Source organism: Neolamprologus multifasciatus, chromosome 18 (genome assembly GCF_963576455.1).
Source record: "Neolamprologus multifasciatus chromosome 18, fNeoMul1.2, whole genome shotgun sequence".
In the NCBI taxonomy this organism is placed as follows: domain Eukaryota; kingdom Metazoa; phylum Chordata; class Actinopteri; order Cichliformes; family Cichlidae; genus Neolamprologus; species Neolamprologus multifasciatus.
The window spans coordinates 31,475-53,980 of record NC_140456.1 but is presented as its reverse complement, the minus strand read 5'-3'; the positions used below and the strand labels follow the sequence as shown (position 1 = coordinate 53,980).

The 22,506-nt window shown below is 42.8% G+C and overlaps 1 protein-coding gene across 15 annotated transcripts in view; it reads left to right on the top strand.

Annotated features, from left to right (window-relative positions):
• The first annotated feature begins 919 nt into the window (after window positions 1-919).
• amph (amphiphysin) overlaps window positions 920-22,506 on the top strand; it is a 44,686-nt gene continuing 23,099 nt past the window's right edge. For 14 of the 15 annotated variants that reach the window (XM_085140334.1, XM_085140346.1, XM_085140349.1 and 11 more), the window contains exons 1-10: window positions 920-1,062; window positions 1,719-1,799; window positions 2,774-2,828; window positions 5,590-5,684; window positions 5,775-5,870; window positions 5,948-6,055; window positions 6,197-6,282; window positions 9,237-9,312; window positions 9,405-9,487; window positions 19,532-19,670. In XM_085140334.1, the coding sequence (XP_084996460.1) occupies window positions 994-1,062; window positions 1,719-1,799; window positions 2,774-2,828; window positions 5,590-5,684; window positions 5,775-5,870; window positions 5,948-6,055; window positions 6,197-6,282; window positions 9,237-9,312; window positions 9,405-9,487; window positions 19,532-19,670 (888 nt within the window). In that variant the 5' untranslated portion in view covers window positions 920-993. Of the gene's footprint in view, window positions 1,063-1,718; window positions 1,800-2,773; window positions 2,829-5,589; window positions 5,685-5,774; window positions 5,871-5,947; window positions 6,056-6,196; window positions 6,283-9,236; window positions 9,313-9,404; window positions 9,488-19,531; window positions 19,671-19,736; window positions 20,594-22,506 lie in introns of those variants that run through there. The other variant, XM_085140343.1, reaches the window with a different exon arrangement.

Genomic DNA, 22,506 nt, shown 5'->3' with positions numbered 1-22,506 from the left:
CAAGTGAAGGGAGATGTAACATCGTGCGAGACCATTGTTTCATCTGCCTCCACAATAACATCTCACACCTTTTCAACAAAATCCAATGTGCTCTGGATGTTCAGGTGTTCAGAGCTGCCTACCAACAGGCTGAGGATCGAAGCCAGAAGGAAGAACTCCCTTTAAACACAAAGTGGCCCCACATAGGTTAGGGTTTGAGTGCTACTCAGATGTAATTATACACACAAACACACACACAGGGGATTGAATAAATAAAATAAAAGATTCATTAAAGGTGTGTTTTAGCTTTGATTATTCCAGTAACTTTGTGGTGAATATTGTGTGTGTGTGTGTGTGTGTGGGGGGGGGGGGGGGGGAGGGGTGTCAAGATCTCTGTCTAAATAAAGACCTGGTAATAACTGAAATGAGTAAAGAAAATCAACCGCCTATTTATGCAAGATCATTCATAATTTTATTGTGGGGGTTATATTGGCTGGGTTGGATTATTGGGGGGGGGTCATAACCCACCTGGAAATTACGCCCCTGGATCACTCTGCTGCTACACAACCAATCACTCCTTATTGATTATTGATCACAGATCATGACCCATTAGTCCACACCTGGTTGTCAGGGTTAGCTGTCACACCTGTCACAGCTGAAGGAGCTTCTATGCGAGGGTCAGGAGTTTAGCCCACTTAGAAAAAGAACGTTTTGTTGCTTAATGACGTCAGGACAGGCTTTACATCACTTCCTGTTTACTGTAGATTTGAGTTAAAACCTGAAATAGCTCGTGAGTAATCTGCTCCACCTGCAGATTAACCCGTGATAGTCTGAAAGCTTCGCGGACACACACACACACACACACACACACACACACACACACACACACACACACACACACACACACCGTCCAATCAGAGGAGCGCCGAGTCCTCGGCCCCGCCCACTACACTTACACACCCCTCCCCCTCCCGTGTCTCCGGTAATCCTCCGCTCTCTCTCGGTGCGGTCGTCATGGCGGAAATCAAAACGGGAATCTTCGCTAAGAACGTGCAGAAGCGCCTGAACCGAGCCCAGGAGAAGGTGAGAGGGGGAGGAGAGGAGGAGCAGGTGATGGAGGTGATGCGGAGGGCGGATGGAGGAGCGGTGCTGGAGGCTGCAGGAGGCCCGGTCACCGCCGCTCTCTAATCCGATCGCTCACACATGAGGATCGATGTTTTACTGATCATCTGCTATTGAGCCGCTCGGAGGTCACGTGCTTAGCTACGGGCTGAGGAGAAAAATCATCAGAAACGGAAAAATCATCAAAAACAAATAGAGCGCGTTCTGATTGGCTGAAGCGGATCGTGATGTCACGTGTGCGGTAAAACGCGTCACGCACGTTTTCCTCTTGAAAATTAAAGACGTTAGTGACGTATTTCCCAGGTCCAAGGTCGACAATGTTGTCCACGGCGTGATGACGTCATTGTGTTTTATTTATCAGGCGCAAACAGGCGCACTCGCACAGCAGTGAGTTGATGCCCGCCCCTCTCCTCAAACGTAATTAAGGTGTTTTACACCTGAAACAGGAAACATCCACTCAAAGAGAAATTGTAGGATTCCTTCAGTCTGTGATCTAACACACCTGTGTGACAGGTGGCAGCTTTACTGTGGCTGACAAAACTCATCTCACCAGCGTTTGAAGCACCAGCGTGAGCGCTGCTCGGCAGCTAAAACCTTTGATGTGATTTCTCTTTCAGGTTCTGCAGAAGTTGGGAAAAGCAGACGAGACCAAAGATGAGCAGTTTGAACAGGTGGTCATCAACTTCCGGAGGCAGGAGGTAAGACGATACCTGGGATAACTAAGTAAAGCGCTATACAAATACAGGCCATTTACCAGGCCAGCTTGGCTTAGTTTACTTACAGATTTTATACAGAGCTGGAAGGTCGAAGACTTCTGCTCTGGATGTACAGCTCTCACTGACACTTGAAGACAAAGGCAGGATAATTACTGACAAACTGGTTAATAAGCTGAACTTGACCGTCTACATATTTGACCTCATTATAAACCATTGCTGGTGGGAGCAGGGGTTACAGTCAGGCAGTGTATATGTAAAAACACCAATGTTTGATCACTGTTTAATCAGCATTCACATTAATTTCAAAGACTTTTAATTTTATACAGATGTAAATGTGTAAAATAAGAGTTGCTTTCAAAATAAAAGCAACAAAATTACATTGTGATTACCTGGTAAACGGTAAGCCATTCTCTGATGGGGAGAAACTGCATGATATATGCTTTAACAAATTTCCCTTTGACCTGAAAGGGGCCAGGCAGCCACCTGACCCGGTGTTTTTAATGCCCAGGCATGCTGTAGATGAGATCTCAGCCCTTCTAACAGATCTGCAGTGGCCTTATTTTCCAGAGATCTGATTCGTTAGTTGGCAGTTAACAGAATATGTGAGGCGAGTACAGCACCACTTACCATGGCAATGTAACCTGGTAAGACGTAAACACTCTGTGTAACCTTGAAAACACAGAGTTAAACTTTAAGTTACCTGGACTCCAAATCAGTTCATGCCTTTAGTGTGAAAAACCTCAGTTTATGTTTGATTTGATTGATATTGTGCATAATCACAACGACGGTTGCCTCAAGGCACTTTATATTGTAAGATAAAGACCCTATAATATAAAGAGAAAACTCAGACAAGAAACTGGTGACAGTGGGAACGAAAAACTCCCTTTGAACAGGAGGAAACCAAATTCCTCCAGTGTAAAATAACTGATATCACATGTTTGTATGTGCTTTGCCAGTCTGAAGGTTCTCGGCTGCAGAGGGAGATGAAGGCCTACATGTCTGCCATTAAAGGTCTGTATGGCTCATTATCTACGTGATACAAACCTCAAATGAAAGAAACGTCTTCAGTGACACTGATTCAGTTTATAATGATCTTTCATTATCTAATACTTCAAACTACTTGGAAAGTCAGAGCAGCCACAGAAGTCAACTTTGAATCTGTACTGCCACTGTGGTGTATTTGTGACTCACTAAATGAGACGTAGAGTACTGACCAGGCTCTATCCATGAATGTGCTGCAGGGGAGTTTTTAAGTACAAAAAATATTATTATGCTGTATTGTCAGTAATAACTGAAGGACTCTATCTCGCTAAGAACCAAAACAAATCCTGTTTTGTTTTCTCACATTGCAAACTTTCTTACTGAAACATACGAACTCAGCAGTGATGCTACTGCTGAATTACGAGGTACCTGGAATGTGGCATCAGTTCATCCTCTGTCTTAAAAAAGCTTTTTTAGTTTCTTCCCCTTCAAGACTGCTTTGTTATGATTGGCTGCCCCTCACTAGGATTCTATTCAATATTCAATTCAACTCAGTTCAGTTTTATTTATACAGCACCAAATCACAACAACAGTCGCTTTACGGTGCTTTATAACTAGAGCTGGGTATCGTCACTCATTTCTAGAATCGATTCGATCCACGATTCGATCCACGAGTCGATCCACGAGTCGATCCACGATTTGATTCAATTCGATTTGAATCTGGGAAGTTTTGCCTCAGACAGTCAGAAATATTATAATTCAGATCAGTACATTTACATATTTTTGTATCTATAAAAAGGAAGCTGACACATGCACAGGTGTGAGCGTCACAGCAGATGCCTTTGTGTCAAAGTAGCTGAAGATAAAACACAGACAAACATGAAGGTGATTTTCCTGGCCTGGATTTTATAAAATTATTCTGCAGTAGATCAAAAACGAAAGAAAACCATTAATGAACTTATGAACATGACCTCTGACATTACAGCAGTTTTATTAGAGACACGGCTGAGCGTTTTGCATTTTGTATAATTTTTAAAAAGTTTAAATTTGTTCAGGAGCCTGTTGAACGGCAGAAATCAGGTTCTCTTTTCGGAAGAATGTAAAAGGAAAAAAAAAAAACAGCGTCCGACAGGCTGTAAACAACAGTAGTCTTGTGCGTAACAAGCAAGCGAATAATGCAGAAAACAGATTTCCGGGATAGACGGGAAACTGTTGTTGAAGTACAGAGAGAGAGAGAGAGAGAGAGAGAGAGCTGTGCATGAAGTGTGATTTTATTGTGGTGGAAGCAAAACAGCAAAAGTCAGAGGGAATCCATGACGATGTTTATGTGAAGCGTAGTTTGGATCTTCTTTGGCTGCTCGTTCGGTCAATATTGTTTGGAGAGAGATAAAACTAACAGCTTTAGAATCAGCGCAAAAAGGACGTAAACACAAAGCGCGGACCCGCTGACAGATCAGAATCAGCGAGCTGTCGGCTTTCAGCCCCGACCGTGTCCGTGCCGTCAGGTAAGAAAGGCGACATCTCACTGATTCTGATCCGCAGGTCCCGCTGTGTGTTTACGTCTTTGTGCAGAATCTGTGTTCCTGCTCTCATTTACTGTTTTAAATGTTTGGTGGTTGTCAAAATTTTGTGACGTTTTACCTGAGATTCTGGAATTTTGGGCAAAATACATTTATATAAAAAATCTATTCAGGATTTTAATGAATGGATATCACGTTATCCAAACCAGAATCAATTTTAATCGATGAATTGATTATTAAAACCCACCCCTATTTATAACCCCTATGAGCAAGCACTTTGGCAACAGTGGGAAGAAAAAACTCCCTTTTAACAGGAAGAAACCTCCAGCAGAACCAGGCTCAGGGAGGGGCGGGGCCATCTGCTGTGATTGGTTGGGGTGAGAGAAGGAAGACAGGATAAAGACATGCTGTGGAAGAGAGACAGAGATTAATAACAGATATGATTCAATGCAGAGAGGTCTATTAACACATAGTGAGTGAAGAAGAAACACCCAGTGCATCATGGGAATCCCCGGCAGCCTACACCTATTGCAGCATAACTAAGGGAGGATTCAGGGTCACCTGGTCCAGCCCTAACTATATGCTTTAGCAAAAAGGAAAGTTTGAAGCCTAATCTTGAAAGTAGAGATAGTGTCTGTCTCCTGAATCCAAACTGGAAGCTGGTTCCACAGAAGAGGGGCCTGAAAACTGAAGGCTCTGCCTCCCATTCTACTTTTAAATACTCTAGGAACAACAAGTAGGCCTGCAGAGCGAGAGCGAAGTGCTCTAATAGGGTGATATGGTACTACAAGGTCATTAAGATAAGATGGGGCCTGATTATTTAAGACCTTGTATGTGAGGAGCAGGATTTTGAATTCAATTCTGGATTTAACAGGAAGCCAAAACAGGAGAAATATGCTCTCTCTTTCTAGTCCCTGTCAGGACTCTTGCTGCAGCATTTTGGATTAGCTGAAGGCTTTTCAGGGAGTTTTTAGGACTTCCTGATAATAATGAATTGCAGTCGTCCAGCCTGGAAGTAATAATTGGTGACTGTTATGATTTGGTGCTGTATAATTAAAATGGAACTGAATTAATTTGAACTACAACTCCTGAGTAAACTAACCTCACAGAAAAGGTTTCAGTTAGAGGGCGCAGGTGGGCAGAGCTCTGACCTCACTATTTAAAATTTCCGGACAGGACGATAGAGAAAAGCTTGTCTTCTTTACGCAGTGAGTAGCAAAGTTAAATGTTGCCATTGTGACCACCAGCTGAAATTGTACTGTCATTGGCAGGGATGCAGCAAGCATCCATCAACCTGACTCAGTCTCTGCACGAAGTCTATGAACCCGACTGGCATGGAAAGGATGACGTCCTGACCATCGGGAAGGTCAGAGTCATAAAAACATCCCAGAGTACACAAAAACACCAAAATCCACCTGAAATGTGTACCATAAACCTAGGTGTCTATTTTCTGCAGGACTGTGATGCATTGTGGGAAGACTTCCACAACAAGCTGGTGGACTCGACACTACTAAATCTGGATGCATACCTGCAGCAGTTTCCAGATCTCAAGGCAATCAACAGTTTGGTTAGGGAATGATTTTCTGAAATGGATGCATGTCATGAAAGCTCAACTTCTTTTTGTTTCAGACCCGTGTCGCCAAAAGAAGCCGCAAACTCATTGACTATGACAGTGCCCGACACCACATGGAAACCATGCAGACGTCTGGGATGAAGAATGACCGCAAGATGATCAAAGTGAGTCATTTCATGTGTGGACGGACATTCACAAGATAAAGGATCAGCTGTTTCCTGCTACCTGTGCAGCTGTTGTATCTGTGCAGGTGTTTTGTAGTTAATTTGATTTAATCATGATTTAATCATGAACTTTGTCTGTAGGCAGAGGAGGAGCTCAAAAAGGCACAGAAGGTGTTTGATGAGTTGAATATTGGTCTACAGGAAGAACTGCCAACTCTTTGGGATCGGTGAGTTTTGACATAGCATGCTAGGTTTGAGTGGGCAACTAAAATTTCAGGGTGAGTAACTTATAAGAAAAAAAGGTTAAAGCTCCTGACCAACGAGCTCCTGGTTTGAGTCTGGATTTTAATGCTGACATCTTAGAGAAGACTGCTTTTGTACATGATCCCTGACAGACTGAACAAGTTATTATTAAAACACTGATTAGTTCCAGGCCATATGTAGCAACCTGCGATGGTTTCTACTGGTATCTGCAGCTACTTTCAGTACCATTGATATTCATTTAGACTCTTTTTCTCCAATTGATCTTTCTGAGTTAACTTCAATAATTACTTCCTCCAAACCATCAACGTGTCTTTTAGACCCCATTCCTACAAAACTGCTCAAAGAAGTCCTGCCATTGATTAATTCTTCGATCTTATATATGATCAACCTATCTCTAATAATCGGCTATGTACCACAGGCCTTCAAGGTGGCTGCAGTTAAACCTTTACTCAAAAAGCATCTCTAGACCCAGCAGTCTTAGCTAATTATAGGCCAATCTCCAACCTTCCTTTATATCAAAAATCCTTGAAAGAGTAGTTGTCAAACAGCTAACAGATCATCTGCAGAGGAATGGTTTATTTGAAGAGTTTCAGTCAGTTTTCAGAGCTCATCACAGCACAGAAACAGCTTTAGTGAAGGTTACAAATGATCTTCTTATGGCCTCTGACAGTGGACTCATCTCTGTGCTTGTCCTTCTTGACCTTAGTGCAGCATTCGATACTGTCGACCATAATATCCTATTAGAGCGATTAGAACATGCTGTAGGTATTACAGGTACTGCACTGCAGTGGTTTGTATCATATCTATCTAATAGACTCCAGTTTGTGCATGTAAATGGAGAGTCCTCTTCACACAAGGTTGGTTTGGCACCGGTACCGGATAAAACCCCTAGGTATTACAGGTACTGTGCTGCAGTGGTTTGTATCATATCTATCTAATAGACTCCAGTTTGTGCATGTAAATGGAGAGTCCTCCAGCCGCTAACTTTCTGCTTCTTAATTCAGATCAAACTGAGGTTATTGTACTCGGCCCTGAAAAGCTTAGAAATATGCTATCTAAGCAGATTCTTACTCTGGATGGCATTACCTTGGCTTCCAGTAACACTGTGAGGAACCTTGGAGTCATTTTTGACCAGGACATGTCCTTCAACGCACATATTAAACAAATATGTTTAATTGAATTGGTAATTGACTATGGATCAGTGACTCATTCCTGCAGTTCCTCTATTCAATTCAGTTTTATTTACACAGCGCCAAACCACAACAACATTTATATTGTAATGTAGACCCTACAATAATGGATACAGAGAAAAACCCAACAATCATATGACCCCCTATGAGCAAGCACTTTGGCGACAGTGGGAAGGAAAAACTCCCTTTTAACAGGAAGAAACCTCCGGAAGAACCAGGCTCAGGGAGGGGCGGGGCCATCTGCTGCGACCGGTTGGGATGAGAGAAGGAAGACAGGATAAAGACATGCTGTGGAAGAGAGACAGAGGTTAATAACAAGTACAGTGCAGTGTCTCCATTTGGGTAATAAAAGTCGATTTTTAAAACACAGCAGTTTTACATGTGCACCTTTTTTTTTTGGGGGGGGGATTGCAGTCCATACAGACAATACTGATTTGTAAATGATTAACTAGCAATCTTGTGCTTGTGCTTAAAGTGTTTGGCACTCTTTGGCAATATTGTAGTAAATGTTAAACTTAATCATCACATCGGCCTCCTCTGATGACCTGTTTGCTACCACCTGCTGCTGAAAGGCAGTGGGGAGAGGAGCCACTTGGGCAGTGCATTTATCACGATTTGAGATGGGGAAACTGTTCTTGAAGTACACACAGAGAGAGAGAGAGAGCTGTGCATGAAGTGTGATTGTTATCGTGGTGGAGGCAAAATAGCAAAAGTAAGAGGGAATTCATGATGATGTTTATCAAATGTGAAGCGTAGTTTGTTGCTTCTTTTGCTGCTGGTTCAGTGAACTTTGGTTGGAGACAAAACCTGCAGCTCAGAATCGAGCGCAAAAAAAGACGTAAACACAGCGCGGACCCGACGCATCAGAATCTGTGAGCTGTCGGCTTTTCAGCCCCGATGCCGTGTGAGGGCCGTTGGGTGAGAAAGCCGAGAAAGAGAAAGCTGATTTGGATGTGTCGGGTCCGCTTTCTGCGTTTACGTCTTTGTGTGGCATCTGTTTACGTGCTCTCATTTGCTGTTTGTTGAAATAGTTTTGTGAGCTTTAACCTGAGATTCTGGCGTTTCTGACAAAATACATTTATATACATTTATATTTAAAAGTTGATTCAGGATGTGAATATGAATCGATATCACTTTATTCAAGCTACTCACCTCTCTCTGTCCGCCCGCCCTGGACTTTCAAACGTATACACGGATTACATGAATATCTGGACCACGACCAATCAGAGAGGTCCCGCCCCTGACTATCTTTGATTGGTTTAGACCACGATGGGGGCACAATGTGGGTCTGCTGTTGACCACATGGAGACTTTCAGAGTTGCAGAGTATTTTTTATTTATTTTTTTGTTACTCGAACAGTTACTCGTTGCATTTGCGACCAAATTGGTCGCACTCTAGAGCCCTGCCAGGTCACTGAGTTGAAACGCTTTAAAGTTAGAGAAATTGCTTAAAAGAAGAAATAGTAAGAAAAAGGTCATTCATATAAAACTTGGTGCCTGCAGGTGACCATCATCGCAAAACTATAATAGCATCCCAGCTTTGAGCATCATCCCCAGGTCCTCTCGCCCCACTTCCCTGGTGAAATGTCTTCACAAAACATAATGAAGTCCAGTCACTTTCCCAGCACCTCAGACTACCATAACCTGGAGCATTGAGAACCTTCACAGCCCCAAATTGTAGTATTTCTAAAAACAACAACAACCAAGTTTTACTTTTGTGTTGTGCAGCCGAGTCGGCTTCTACATCAGCACCTTCAAGAGTGTAACGAGTCTTGAAGCAAAGTTTCATCGTGAGATCTCACTGGTGAGTTTTTCATTTCCTAAACCAACAGCGTTGCTTTTCTTTTTTTCTTTGAAATCATTTGAACTGAAAAATGTCTCTTTTAAACCATCCAGGTGTGCAAAGAACTGTACGAAGTGATGACCCAACTGCGAGAGCAGCACTCTGACAAGATATTCACCATCCAAGGGGCTCCGAGGTCAGTACAAGCTTTTTCCATAACTGAGGAAAACGAAGGTAGATCAGCGTTTGGTTTCAGTGTCTTAAACTGATTGTACAATGTGATGGCAGCAATGGGTTTAGAAAAAAATCAATTTTATTATTCTGTTTTTAGTTATTCTTTCAACATAAACCAATCAAACTAGAGTTTGGGTGGCTGGGATTTAAAGATAATAGTCCAGTTTCCTTCCACAGTTCAAACACATGCATATTAACTGGTCATCTAAGGAGCTTGGAAAGAAAAGCATCTGGACTACGATAACCTGGATGACTGAGAACCTTCACAGATTTATTAACTGGTCATTGTAAAGTACCCATAGAGTTTTGGTTTTTTTCAAAGTTTTAATGCACTCATCATGGACATGGATGTCATGGTAATTTGGGGCTTTTAATGATTTGAACTGTTCTTTTTCCAGAATGATTCAAAGTTCTTTAGAATTTATTTAGGATTAAGACAGTGTTTCCCAAACTTTTTTGCTACGCCTCCCTTTGTTTTACAAGAAAAATGTTCGCACACGCACGCACAAACACATCCTCCAACCACACACACCCATATTTTGCTCCATTGTGGTTCATTTCACACCTCAAACATTTAGTAAACAATTAAACAAATACAAGTAATCTGCAATAAATTACAGGTAGTAAGGAAATAAACTACTAATCTTTTACGCTGCGTCCGCACCTACACGGGTATTTTTGAACACGCAGCTGTTTCGTCCACGTAAACGGCGTTTCGAATCACTGAAAACTGAGATTTTTTAAAACTTGTTTTTTGCGTTTACGTGTGGACGAGGAATACAGAGTTTATGCAACGTCAAAGGTATGTGCCTTTATTCACGTCACGCTGTGGCCACGTTATTGTTTACAGGAGATGAATTGCAGAATGATAGAGACAAAATACTGTTAATCTGACTGTCTGCAGGTTTTACACGCAGTTACTGTCCCTCCATTTACAAAGGCAGAGGCGTCACGCTGTCATTATTTTACTGTAGATGTTTTTTCCTGTGTAATAATATTCAACATTGATATCAATACACTTTTCAAAAATGCCTCTCTGTGCAAAATGGGTTTAAAAACATAAACAGCTGTGGGATCCTGTTTGTCTGTGATTTGAACCGAGGGAACAAATCGCTGCAGGATCAGCCTGATGTTATTTGTATCCTGTAACTTTACTGTATAAAGAGCTAACATCTCCAACATGTCAGGAGTAGTTAGTCATTACAACAAGTGTTTGTGAACTAAAAATCAAGAATGTGGGATCCTGTTTGTCTGTGATTTGGAGAACCCAGCGCTGCTCCCGACAAACGGAAAACCAATCCTGCAGGGAGACCGACCTCTGCACTTGTGCAGGTGAAGCCAAAGGGAAGATTTGCTTCAAAATATTTTCTCGTCTTTGGCTTAGAATGAAGTTGGTTTGCAAACATATTCAGCGATGCTTCATCTCCTGCTTTGCGTTTCTGTGGGCGCCCCGTGCTAGCAGTGTCCAAGCGTTCAGGGTATTTTTTTCCTTTCTCATACCGCAACCCCCTGCAATGGCTCTGCACCCCCCCCCAGGGGGCGGGCCCCACACTTTGGGAAGGTCTGGATTAAGAGATTGAATGGCTTCTGACACTTCTTACTTGCATAAGTCCTTTTCTTTGTGGCTCAGACAGCAAAAATATCCATTTTGCTCTCTCCTCAGGAGAAGACGTGTCTTCTGAACTGTAAAGAGCAATATAAAACTAGAAAGCGAAAATTTCAGAAGAAATTTTAAGTGTGCCTATGCTGCTGCCAATGAGTGTTGTTTGCCATTGCCGGCTACAGGGAGCAAAACTCAGCAGAGCAGCCATTCTCCACCATGAACTACGGTAAAAACAAACACCGCTCGCGCCTCACAGATGACAGCTTACAGTCTTGCGTAAAGATGAAGTGACTTTGTATAGCCCCGATTTGCAGACGCTGTGCGCAGAGGTTCAGGAGCAAAAGTCCCATTGTACCACGGCAGACATGATGTTTGCATGAACACGCTTTCTAGCATTTATTTAATGACCACTTTTTACACATGATGGCTGTACCCAAACAGCTGGCTGTAGCTTTTCAACTCAGCCCAACACACACCAACACAATAGCAGAGAGAGCACAAATTTCAAGCCGGCGAAGCGTGATTGCAGATGCCGCTTAGGCGTGCATGCCTCCCCTGCAGCGGCACTGCATTGTGAGTAGAGACCGGCCCACCAGGTATTAAATCCATAAAGCCTTCGAATGAAAACAAAAGGCTTTAAGTCAGCTTACATCACTGTCATACATATTCCTGTTGGTATATGTATGATTTCTATACATTTTACGTCAGATAAAAACGTTGGTCGTAAGATTCAGATAATTATTTAATAAAAGCCAGATATTTTAAATGAGAATAAGAAAGAAAAGTATTTCTTTGTGCCTCCCTCTCCCTGTTAATGCCCTACCTGGCAAAACTTTGCTAGACCCGCCCCTGCACAGCTACCAGCTGTCAGCTACTTAGAAAAGGATCCTGGTGTTATTTGTCTCTCAGAAACAGTTTATAACTTCAACTCATCCATGTCACTTAAAAGGTAAACCTGTTTCTCCATCACCTGTTCAGCTCTGATGATTGAGTAAGGACGTCTCCTGGTTTCATCTTCATGTTTCCCTCTCACTAGGATATCCAAAAAGACATAATGACCAGCAGCTTTACAGCTGTGGCTCCAGCAAACATCAGCTGATACTAGGAATTAATATCAAAAAAATTCTAACAACAGCCGATCAAACTTAAACGTGCTGCTGTTGTTTAGCGCGACATCCGCCGATTTCCCCGTACTGGCGCAAAGTGGGCGATAAACAGCTGTACGCCGATCAGCTGATCATTGATCAGTTTCATGATTGAAGTAGCAACAGGCAAGAGAGGGGGAGAGAATGAGAGTGTCCTGTTTTGGCTGTGTACAGGCAGGAGAAGGACCCAAACGCAAAACTCACGACACCAAAATTACACTCAAAAAACTGCTTTATTGCAGAATGGCATGGAAACTAAACTAAACTGGGACATGGATAAACTGACACGCAAGGAAACACAGCCATGAGGGAGACTACGACACTGACAAAGAGAAACACAGGGCTTAAATACACAGAGTGATAACGAGGGAATGAGACACAGAAGGAGAGCACAGCTGGGAGTAATCAGGCTGGACGAGACAAGGGAAGCAAAGCTAGAATCACTCACATGAGACATGGACCTTCAAAGTAAAACAGGAAACACACTGACTGAACTCTAAACATGCAAACTTAACAGCAACTGAGAAGACAGAACATAGGGACCTGAAACATGGGACAGAAAGGTACAGTAGACACAATGTGGACATAACAACGCCACAGGGACAGAGTAAAACAAAACACAGAACCTCTTAGAAAATAAAATAGGAAACATAATGAAACGCAGACATGACTACATGAACTTGACAACATAACAGACATGAAACACATGAAGGGCAAGGGAGACTTAACAGGGTTTGGAAGACACAAGGGGAATCTAATAACAAAGAACTAGAAAAACTCATGAGCTTAATCATATAAACAATCATCATCATCATCATCATCAACTTTATTTATAAAGCACTTTAAAAACAACCACAGCTGACACAAAGTGCTGTACATTTGAACTGTAAAATAAAATTACATAAGATATAAGTAAAAACCAAATAAAATAAGAGTGAAATCATTAAATAACTACTTCAATTAAAAGAGAAACTAAGTCTCGCTGAGGTTAAAAGCCAAGGAATAAAAGTGGGTTTTAAGACGTGATTTAAAAGTGGACAGTGAAGGGGCCTCTCTAACGTGCATTGGGCAAATTATTCCATAATTTTGGAGCCACAATAGAGAAGGCCCTGTCCCCTCTGAGCTTCCTCCTGGATCTCGGTACCTCCAGGAGCAGCTGGTCAGCTGACCTGAGAGACCGACAGGGTGTGTGGGGATGAAGAAGCTCAGAGAGGTAAGGCGGGGCAAGACTATGAAGGCATTTAAAAACAAACATAAGAAGTTTAAAATTAACTCTAAAAGACACAGGCAGCCAGTGCAGAGAGGCGAGCACGGGGGTTATATGCTCTCTTTTTCGAGTTCCTGTTAGGAGTCGTGCAGCTGCATTTTGAACCAGCTGCAGACGTGAGAGCAGTGACTGACTGACCCCCACATAAAGTGAGTTACAGTAGTCCAGGCGGGAAGAAATAAAAGCATGGATCACTGTTTCAAGATGCTGCCTCGAAAGAAAAGATTTTACTCTTGCCAGTCGCCTTAAATGATAAAAACTGGACTTCACCACTGCTCTGATTTGGTTGTCCAATTTAAAATCACTGTCCAACTTAAAACCAAGGTCAGTAACAACAGGTTTAAAATAGACTTCCAGGGATCCTAAAACAACAGAGGAGGACTCACAGGGACCACTGGGTCCAAACACCAACACTTCTGTTTTCTTTTCATTAAAATTTAAAAAGTTTAGAGCCAACCAAGCTTCAATTTCATCTAGACATGTCAAGAGAGGTTTTATGGAGATGCCATCCTTGTGTTTTAGTTGCAAATAAATTTGGCAGTCATCGGCATAACAATGAAATGAGATCCCATGCCTTCTAAGGATAGAACCCAGAGGCAATAGATACAGTGAAAAGAGCAGTGGCCCTAAAATTGAGCCCTGTGGGACGCCGCATGACAGAGGAGCAGAAGACGATTCGTAACCGAGAAGGCTGACAGAGAAAGTTCTATCTGACAAATAAGACCTAAACCAATTAAGTGCAGTTCCACCAATACCCACTACATCACTTAATCGAGAAGTTAGAATATTGTGGTCTACGGTGTCAAAGGCAGCAGTTAGGTCAAGCAAGACAAGAACAACATGGTTACCAGAATCACATGCCAGAAGGATGTCATTAAAAACCCTTAATAATGCAGATTCTGTGCTGTGAAGGGTTTTAAAACCTGACTGCAAAACCTCAAAGATGCCATTATCATCTATAAAATCTTTCAGTTGACTAAAAACAATTTTCTCTAAAACCTTGGAGACTAAAGGCAGCTTGGAAATAGGCCTATAGTTCGCTAAAACTGTGTGATCAAGGCCAGGTTTCTTAAGCAGTGGCTGCACTACTGCATGTTTGAAATTTGCAGGAACCATACCAGAAGACAGACTGCTGTTAATAATTTCAAGGACATACTGTCGTATACTAGGAAAAATTTCTTTAAAGAATTGTGGAGGGACAGGATCCCGTGGGGAACCTGTGGGCTTAATATGGCGAACCACATCCTCTAAAGTGGAGAGCGTCACAAGCTCAAACTGAGTGAAAACAGCAGCGCAAGGGACAGAGACAGAGGGGTCAGAGTCAGGAGCTGTGATAAGAGCCCTGGTGGTGACAACCTTTTCAATAAAAAAGTTCAGAAAATCATTGCAAATCTCAGGAGAAACTTCCAAACAGACATTCAATGGAGTATTAAGAACAGTGTCAGTGGTCCTAAATAACACACGTGGGTTATGACAGTTGGAAGAAATAATATTTGCAAAATATTCCCTTTTTGCCTCTTTAACAGTGTTCTGGTAGCGATGCCAGCAGTCTTTGAGAATTTGAAATGATACATGCAGTTTATCCTTTTTCCATCTCCGTTCTGCTCGACGACATTCCCTCTTAACAGCACGACTGCTCTCATTAAACCAAGGCTCAGGTTTAGCTTTAGGCTGCCTGGTTTTTAAAGGAGCCACAGAGTCCATGATTTTTTGACAACAAGAATAAAACCAGGAATTTAGCTCTTCTGTATCAGAGGAAACAAAGTCAGAAGGGCCGCCGAGCTGATTAAAAGCAGCAGAAAACTGCGCGGCAGTGGCGGGGTTAATAACCCGACAGCACCGAGTAGCAGCGCCAGATTTAACTGCGGTATATGTCAAACCAACGTTGAATAACACAGGCATATGATCTGAGAGTGCACAGTCACAAATCTCCAAGTTAGTGACAGGCAGACCATATGACAGAACAAGGTCCAGTGTGTGTCCGTGCTCATGTGTAGGGCCAGGCACGGACTGTACCAGGCTAAAAGAGTCAATAAGGCTTAAAAAGTCCTTTACCAGTGGCTTATCAGGACAACATACATGTATATTAAAATCTCCAACAATAAGAACACTATCATAATCCCAGCTAAAAAATCAGAAAAGTCGTTTATGAAGTTCTTATTGTATTTTGGGGGGCGATAGATGACAGCGCAGAAAATCGGGTTTGTATGACTCACCTCAAACGAGGTAAGCTCAAAGCTGGAGAACGAAGGCTGTAGAAAACACTGCTTACATTTAAAATCCTTTTTGTAAACAGTCACTGTGCCTCCACCTCTGCCTGACGTCCGTGGCGAGTTAAAATAGCAACAATCCGCAGGTAAAAGTTCAGATAGATCACTGGACTCACCAACACTCAGCCACGTCTCAGTCACACACAGAAAATCCAGATCACGGGAACTGAAGAAGTCCCGAAGAATAAAAGTTTTGTTTAAAAGTGATCTGGCGTTCACCAGGCCAATCCTAGCGGGAGCTGGAGTTGGCGCTCGGGGTTCAGGAGGTCCAGAAACCCACCGCAGCGATCTCAGGTTCCGATAATGTTGACAGCGGAGGTTTAGCCTGGGAGGGCATGGGCAGCGAGGCCGAGGAGCATCATCATCAAAGCCGACCACAGGCACCAAACAGGCATCAACAGGATCCAGAAAACGCCGAGACGCAAACAGCCTTGGCAAGAATCCATGCACTGGTCGGAAAACAGCAGGATAATTCGTTAGGTAAACCTTTAGCTTCACCAGGCGACCGCTTCGTTTACCCCGGCGACGATGACGCTTTCGCCGGGAAGGTAGCGTGGGAACCCGGTACAGGTAACCCGGGGTTTCAGATCGAAATGGAGGCAGGGGTTGCTGCCCACCAGCTCCAAAGGACACAATATTTTGGACCACAGGTTTGAGGTCCAATAGTGTCTGGCGATCATACCTCAGCAGAGACTTTGTTTCATGGATGACACAAATTAGAAATAACATAAACAGGAACAAACTTGGCAGTGACAGACGAGCAGCCACACACACCGGCGCCATCTTGCCACCAGTCAAAAAAAAAAAAAAAAAAAAAAAAAATCAAATAAACTAAACTCAAACACTGGGTCATAAGACCCATGATCGTGACAGAGAGGAGAAGAGTCGGCTGTGCAGCGTAACAACAGAATAAATCCAGCTTTGTGTCTTTTTCCATTCAAGCTGAAGTACGGGACAAACTGTGTTCCTTTTCAGCTCAATATGAAACGCGTAATATTTTCTCTGAATGCGGGACGATTCCATTTGTACGGAACGGTTGGAAACTCTACGAACTAACATTATGAATAAAATAAAGTTCAACATCAGTAACAAAGCACCCACACAGCTGTATAGAAACTCCGTCATGCTAGCTAGTACGCAGTACGAGTTATTGTAAGTGATTGTACAAAGTCAGCACAAAGAAAATAAACTGTACCTAAACTTGGTTTATATCTGACCCAGATACACTGCAGGTCATAACTTCTTACCTGAAATTCAGTTCACCTGACGCTCGGACCGGCGGCCGCCTTGGGTCTGCTTCTCCTGCTTTCGATTTCCCTCATCCACCAGTTGCCCTCTGTTTGAGCTCCGCGTTAGCCACCACCAAACAACTGAGTTATTTTTTCCACATCGACCAGCATCTGGCAGATCCACCACCTTTCACTGTTTATACCGTTACTAAAATGAATAAATAAATCATCGGCCCATATAAACGAAAAATAAGTCCATCTGTGACACTGAGTCTTTGCGAGAGACTGGGGGGTGAAACGAGAGTGACCTGCTCTCACTGTAAGTCACGCCCGGTCACTTTTCAGCCAAGCCACGCTAGCTAGCTAGCCAGCTAGCTGTCAGGCGGGACCGATGTCGTCAGAGCACTGTTGCTAATATGGGATGTCTTGATAAAACGAGCAGATATTTGAAGTTTACACAGCTACATTCTCGCCTGAAAATATCTTAAAAGTTTATTTTATGACATAGAAACAGTAATAAGAGCAAAATAAAAACTAAGTGGTGGCCGCCATTGTTTGACTCAGCAGAGGCCTGCTATGAATTGTGGGATATGGAGTTTTCCACCAAGAATACACCCTTCGATTACCGTAACTAATTAATGGTTCGCGCAATCTTAAAAATTCCAATGGTTCCTGAAAGCAGCGACGCTGTGCGCGCCGTTGATATTGTTGTCATTACGGTAATCCAAACTAGAAAAAGTTGCATTTCCTGCGAAAATGCAGTGTGAATGCCTTGTAGTGGAATCTGCTGAAAACAACTGAAAAAACAGAATTATCTGCTGAAAAGAGGTGTAGAAGCAGAAGTGCTTGCCCAAGACGGCTGTATGTGAAAGGGTACACTGAAGAGTGTCAAGAAACCAGAGTGCGTGCAAGCGGGGAAGATGTGCGCCAACCGTCACAGGTAGGATTCGAACCTTTGCCACAGAGTCTCACGGCAGCTGTTCAACCCTCTGAGCCAAACAAGTTCTGGTCACAAACAAAGATATGATGAGAGGAAAAAATGTGCACTGTGGAGCAAAAGCTGAAATTTGCTGAAAAGAGGTGAAGAAGCAAAACTTAGAAAAGCAAGAAGGAACAGCCAGCAGATACACAAAGCTAAGGCAAAAATGACATGCCTAAGAACATTTGCAAATATGGACAAACACACAGAGAAACGCAGTGACACACACACACACACACACGGTGTCATAGTCTATTAATTGGTAGCTTAAACAAGAAGCTGAGGTCCATATTAGAAAAGCTGCTAAAATCATAAAACTTTACAGAATTGCAATAAATTAGCAATATAAATTGCTGGTCTGTGATAGTGATTTAATTCGTAATGGAAAACAATAAGTTGAACCAGGTGGAATCGAACCCACGACGTTTGGTCTGCAGACCCGTGTCATTACCAATTGCGCCACTGACAAGAGCGAGGGGTGCCTGGAAACCAGAGTGATGAGCAGTCAGAATTAGATTGCGCTGAGAGGCGAAAACCACCGTTTTTTGGTGTTACAAAACGTTGTGTAACTCAAAAAGTAGGTGGGATAGAAGAATAATTCTTGTACTGGGTCTTGGCATAGGCACACTTATGCACACTAACCCTAACCCTAATAAGAATAATAAATCTGAGCAATAGTAATAAGTGTGCCTCTTGGCATAGGCACACTTAATAATGAAATTATCAATGTACTAAACATGGTGCATTCAGACTCAATATCCCCAGCCACCCTTAGAATGCTGTCCAAGCTCTGCAACAGGTGGGAGTTGAAGCTCTGACGTACCAGGGCGTCTCCCACTGCTACTGCACCATCACTGAATGTTTAGGTGAACCCGTCTGTCCAGTGTACTCCCCCACCACCTGATCCTGAACCCACATTGAGTTCTGCCCCGGCGAGAGAGAGACAACAATGCTACTGATCAGCTACCTGCTGATCCACCGGGCCCTGACAATAACGGTGAAACGGGCTGTCCAGCTTATATACTGTGACAATAACAAAAGATTATTATGGCCATCTTCTCCCAACACAAATGCGGCAGTGTGCTCCTCCCATCCATTCACTTCCGACCTCCCGTCTGCTCCGATTCCTGGAAGACACAGACACATAAATACACCCTGCGTATCCTTGGCTATCTGCTCTTATTGTTCTGCTGATTTCAGTTCAGGACATCTTTTTCGGACTTTCTGACCCAGAGACTATTCTAACCATTATCATGTATGTAAGCATGCTGCAAAAACCCTCTGCACTCTACGTGTTCCTGCAAATTTTCAAATCCAGACAACAGCGCTGAATGAAGCTCTCAACCCTCAAACACGCGCCAACACACTTATGAGCACATTTGCATTGTTTATATATTAACATAATAAAATGGCTTCATTTAATTATTTTATAAACAATTTAACAATTTTTCAACACTAAGTTTGAATGTAAGTGTGACAGAAGTCTTTGCTTAGTTTCTGTCCTGTTCATCAGTGATTCAGGACCTCTACGACTCGCGAGAACCCCATCACCACCAGAAGACGAGAGTCCACCTGATAGTCCAGATCTCAGCACCAATCATATGCTCCGTCCTATCTCACCTGGACCGCCTCGACCCAAATCTCCAATGCAGGTAAGTGTCAGTTCCCATGTAGATGTTAGTCACTGGATCTAGTTGTGTATCTGGACAAAATAATAATTTTCATTGAATGTAAAAATGTAAATGTAGTAATTAGTTTTGCACTTGAATATTTGACCGAAGTTAATTTCATAGGTGCAGGTGTCAAACTCCAGTCCTCGAGGGCTGTAGTCCTAAACTTTTCCATGTGTTCCTGCTGCAGCACACCTGAATGACATTAGCAAGACTTTATAGGACTTGACTGCAAGCTGAGGAGGCAGTTCAGCCCTTTGATTCGTGTAACAGCAGCTCATGAGTGAATGAACATGGTGCAATAAAAGTACTTTTAGAAGTACATTTTTCAAAACCCTTTACTTCACTCTAAGTTACTTGAGTAGGGTTAGGGGTTGCAGTCAAGCTTTATAGAGTCTTGCTAATTAGCCACTAACGTTATTCAGGTGTGTTGCACCATGGACAAGCTTCAGGACAGCGGCCCTCAGGGACTGGCGTTTGACAGCCCTGGATTTGGATTGTGTTTTTAAAAACATGAACATTTTAATAATTTTAAACACCCGACCTCACTCACAGCAGTGATCGATCACATGGCCTCATTACCAAAGCATTCAGGTGTTTCCTTTAAAAACAGAACTCTGTGGCAGTGCTGCTAACCAACTTTTGTCCTCCACTGTTGATGGCGGAAATCTTTTTGCTGTTCCAACCTCAAAGGCTGCGAATGGGAATTTCTGTCAGTGATCAATAATGTCAAAGTCACAGCTCACCATTGTCTTTAACTGCAAAACTCGACCTGATCAGACTGAACAATAATAACAAGCGATCGATGGGTATGCATGACTGATAGTGGTGTGTGTTTGTTTGAACTTCACGGTAACTTTCTGGGACTGTTTTTTCTTTGCTGCACACTTTTGTCTGTTGATTTGGTGAGTGAACAAGAGCTGTCTGTCCTGTGTCTGTGCCTCCGTCTGTAGATCACTACAGCAGTGTTATATACAGTCTGCAGATCATATATAACACAGTAGATCCCGAGAGTAGAACATCACCTAGTTTCTACTGATGTTCATGAGATCTGACCTTTCCTAACATTTAACGTTCTGTACATGTCAGTGTATGTTGGTGTGTCTGTAATGTCATGGCAAGTTTCTACAACACTGGTTGAGTTTGCTAAGGTGCAGTGCAAGAGCTGATATCTTAACCAGGAAATAGTGTAAAAACACCAAAACATGGAGGATCTCAATTGTCAACCAGCCCATATGAGCTGCTGCTGATACTGAAATGTCATCAGACACCTGAAGACAAAATACAGGAATATCTGAGCATTGGTTCATTGACTCAAATAAAGACGCTGGCTGTGTAATGTGCAGATTCTTATGTATGATGTACAATAATAATTAAGTTTGTTGGTGTACAAAGGATCAAAAACATTTTTACAAAAACAAAATACAACCAAAATTAAAGAAAGGAGATTTATCATTTCTAAAAAAACATTTGTTGTCTAATTTTAAAATAGAGACACGGCAGACTGGAGCACACTATGACCGTACTAACGAATGAAAACAAGTCATCACATCTCAGTGATGACTGAAAGAAAAAGAGCACTTTGCTGTTTCTTCTTACTTACAGAACTTTGAAGGAGGAGGGTTAAGATCTACACATGAGTCAGGGTCGGGTCTGATGCCTCCTTGTCAGTCTGACATGGTGGGGGTTCACATTGTAATCATGTCATAGAGATGGTAAATAGACTGTTTCTTATATACATTCAACCATTCAGTAAAGCACTGTTTTTTGTTTTAAGTGCGTTCTGACATTCACATACTGCTTCAGAGAGCAACATGGGGTGGTATCTTGCCCAAAGATTTGGTATGCAGACTGGGATCAAACCACCAACCTTCCGGTAAGTAGGTGACCTGCCCTACCACTCACCCTGTGGGTGGGTGCAGAACTAACTGAAAATACCAAACAGTTAAATCTAAACAGGCTGAAAGGTGAAACTAAAAAAACTAACACAAAAATGCTACCACATAATCAGCAACATTCATTGTACACTAACCATTAACTAAGGTACCCAGCACACACACTTAAAAGTTACGAACAAGTGTCCCATCTGCTCCTACTGAACACAAAACCCGTCCAATCCCCCACATAGTTTCAAAGGAGTCCAGACTATTAGTCAGAGAGTAAAAAGCATGCTCTACTCTCAGACGGGATGCCAACAGGCCCTTTAGACTTTGCACAACATCAGTCCAACCCTGACCTAGCATCTGGTTCTTCCTAGTCTTCCATATCGCCAGCTTAGCTGTGCCAAACAAAAAATTAATCAGAACCAAGGTCCGTCTTTTCTGCACTGAATACTTAGGGCCAAAGACAAACAAAGGTACAGAGAAAGTCTCCCCCAAAGATTCCACCCACTCCTGCAACAAAGAAAATAAGCCCACTAGCCGCGGACAACAGACCACTAAGTGCTCCAGCATTTCCCTTTCTGAACAAAAAGGACAACCCTCCCCAGTGCTTGGGTCCAGGTGGGCTCTGTGTCTGTTCGTGGCTATTGCTCCATGTACAATCCTCCACTGGAGGGCAGTCATCCATTTTTCAACAGGAGGCTGCCACCTGCCTTTAGGGGTAGAATCCGAAGCAAAAAACTCAGTCCATTTTGACTCCCTGATTCCAACCAGAGAGCGGAAATTCAGCACCTTAACACAGCATAAATATAGCTGCTTCTTCCCACAAGAGCAGAAACTATCCAGCACTGGTGTCCCCAGGGAGAGAAGCATGCCACTCCCCTCAGGTTGCTCCACAAAGGCAGGACTGACCATCAATGAAGGGAAAACATATTCGC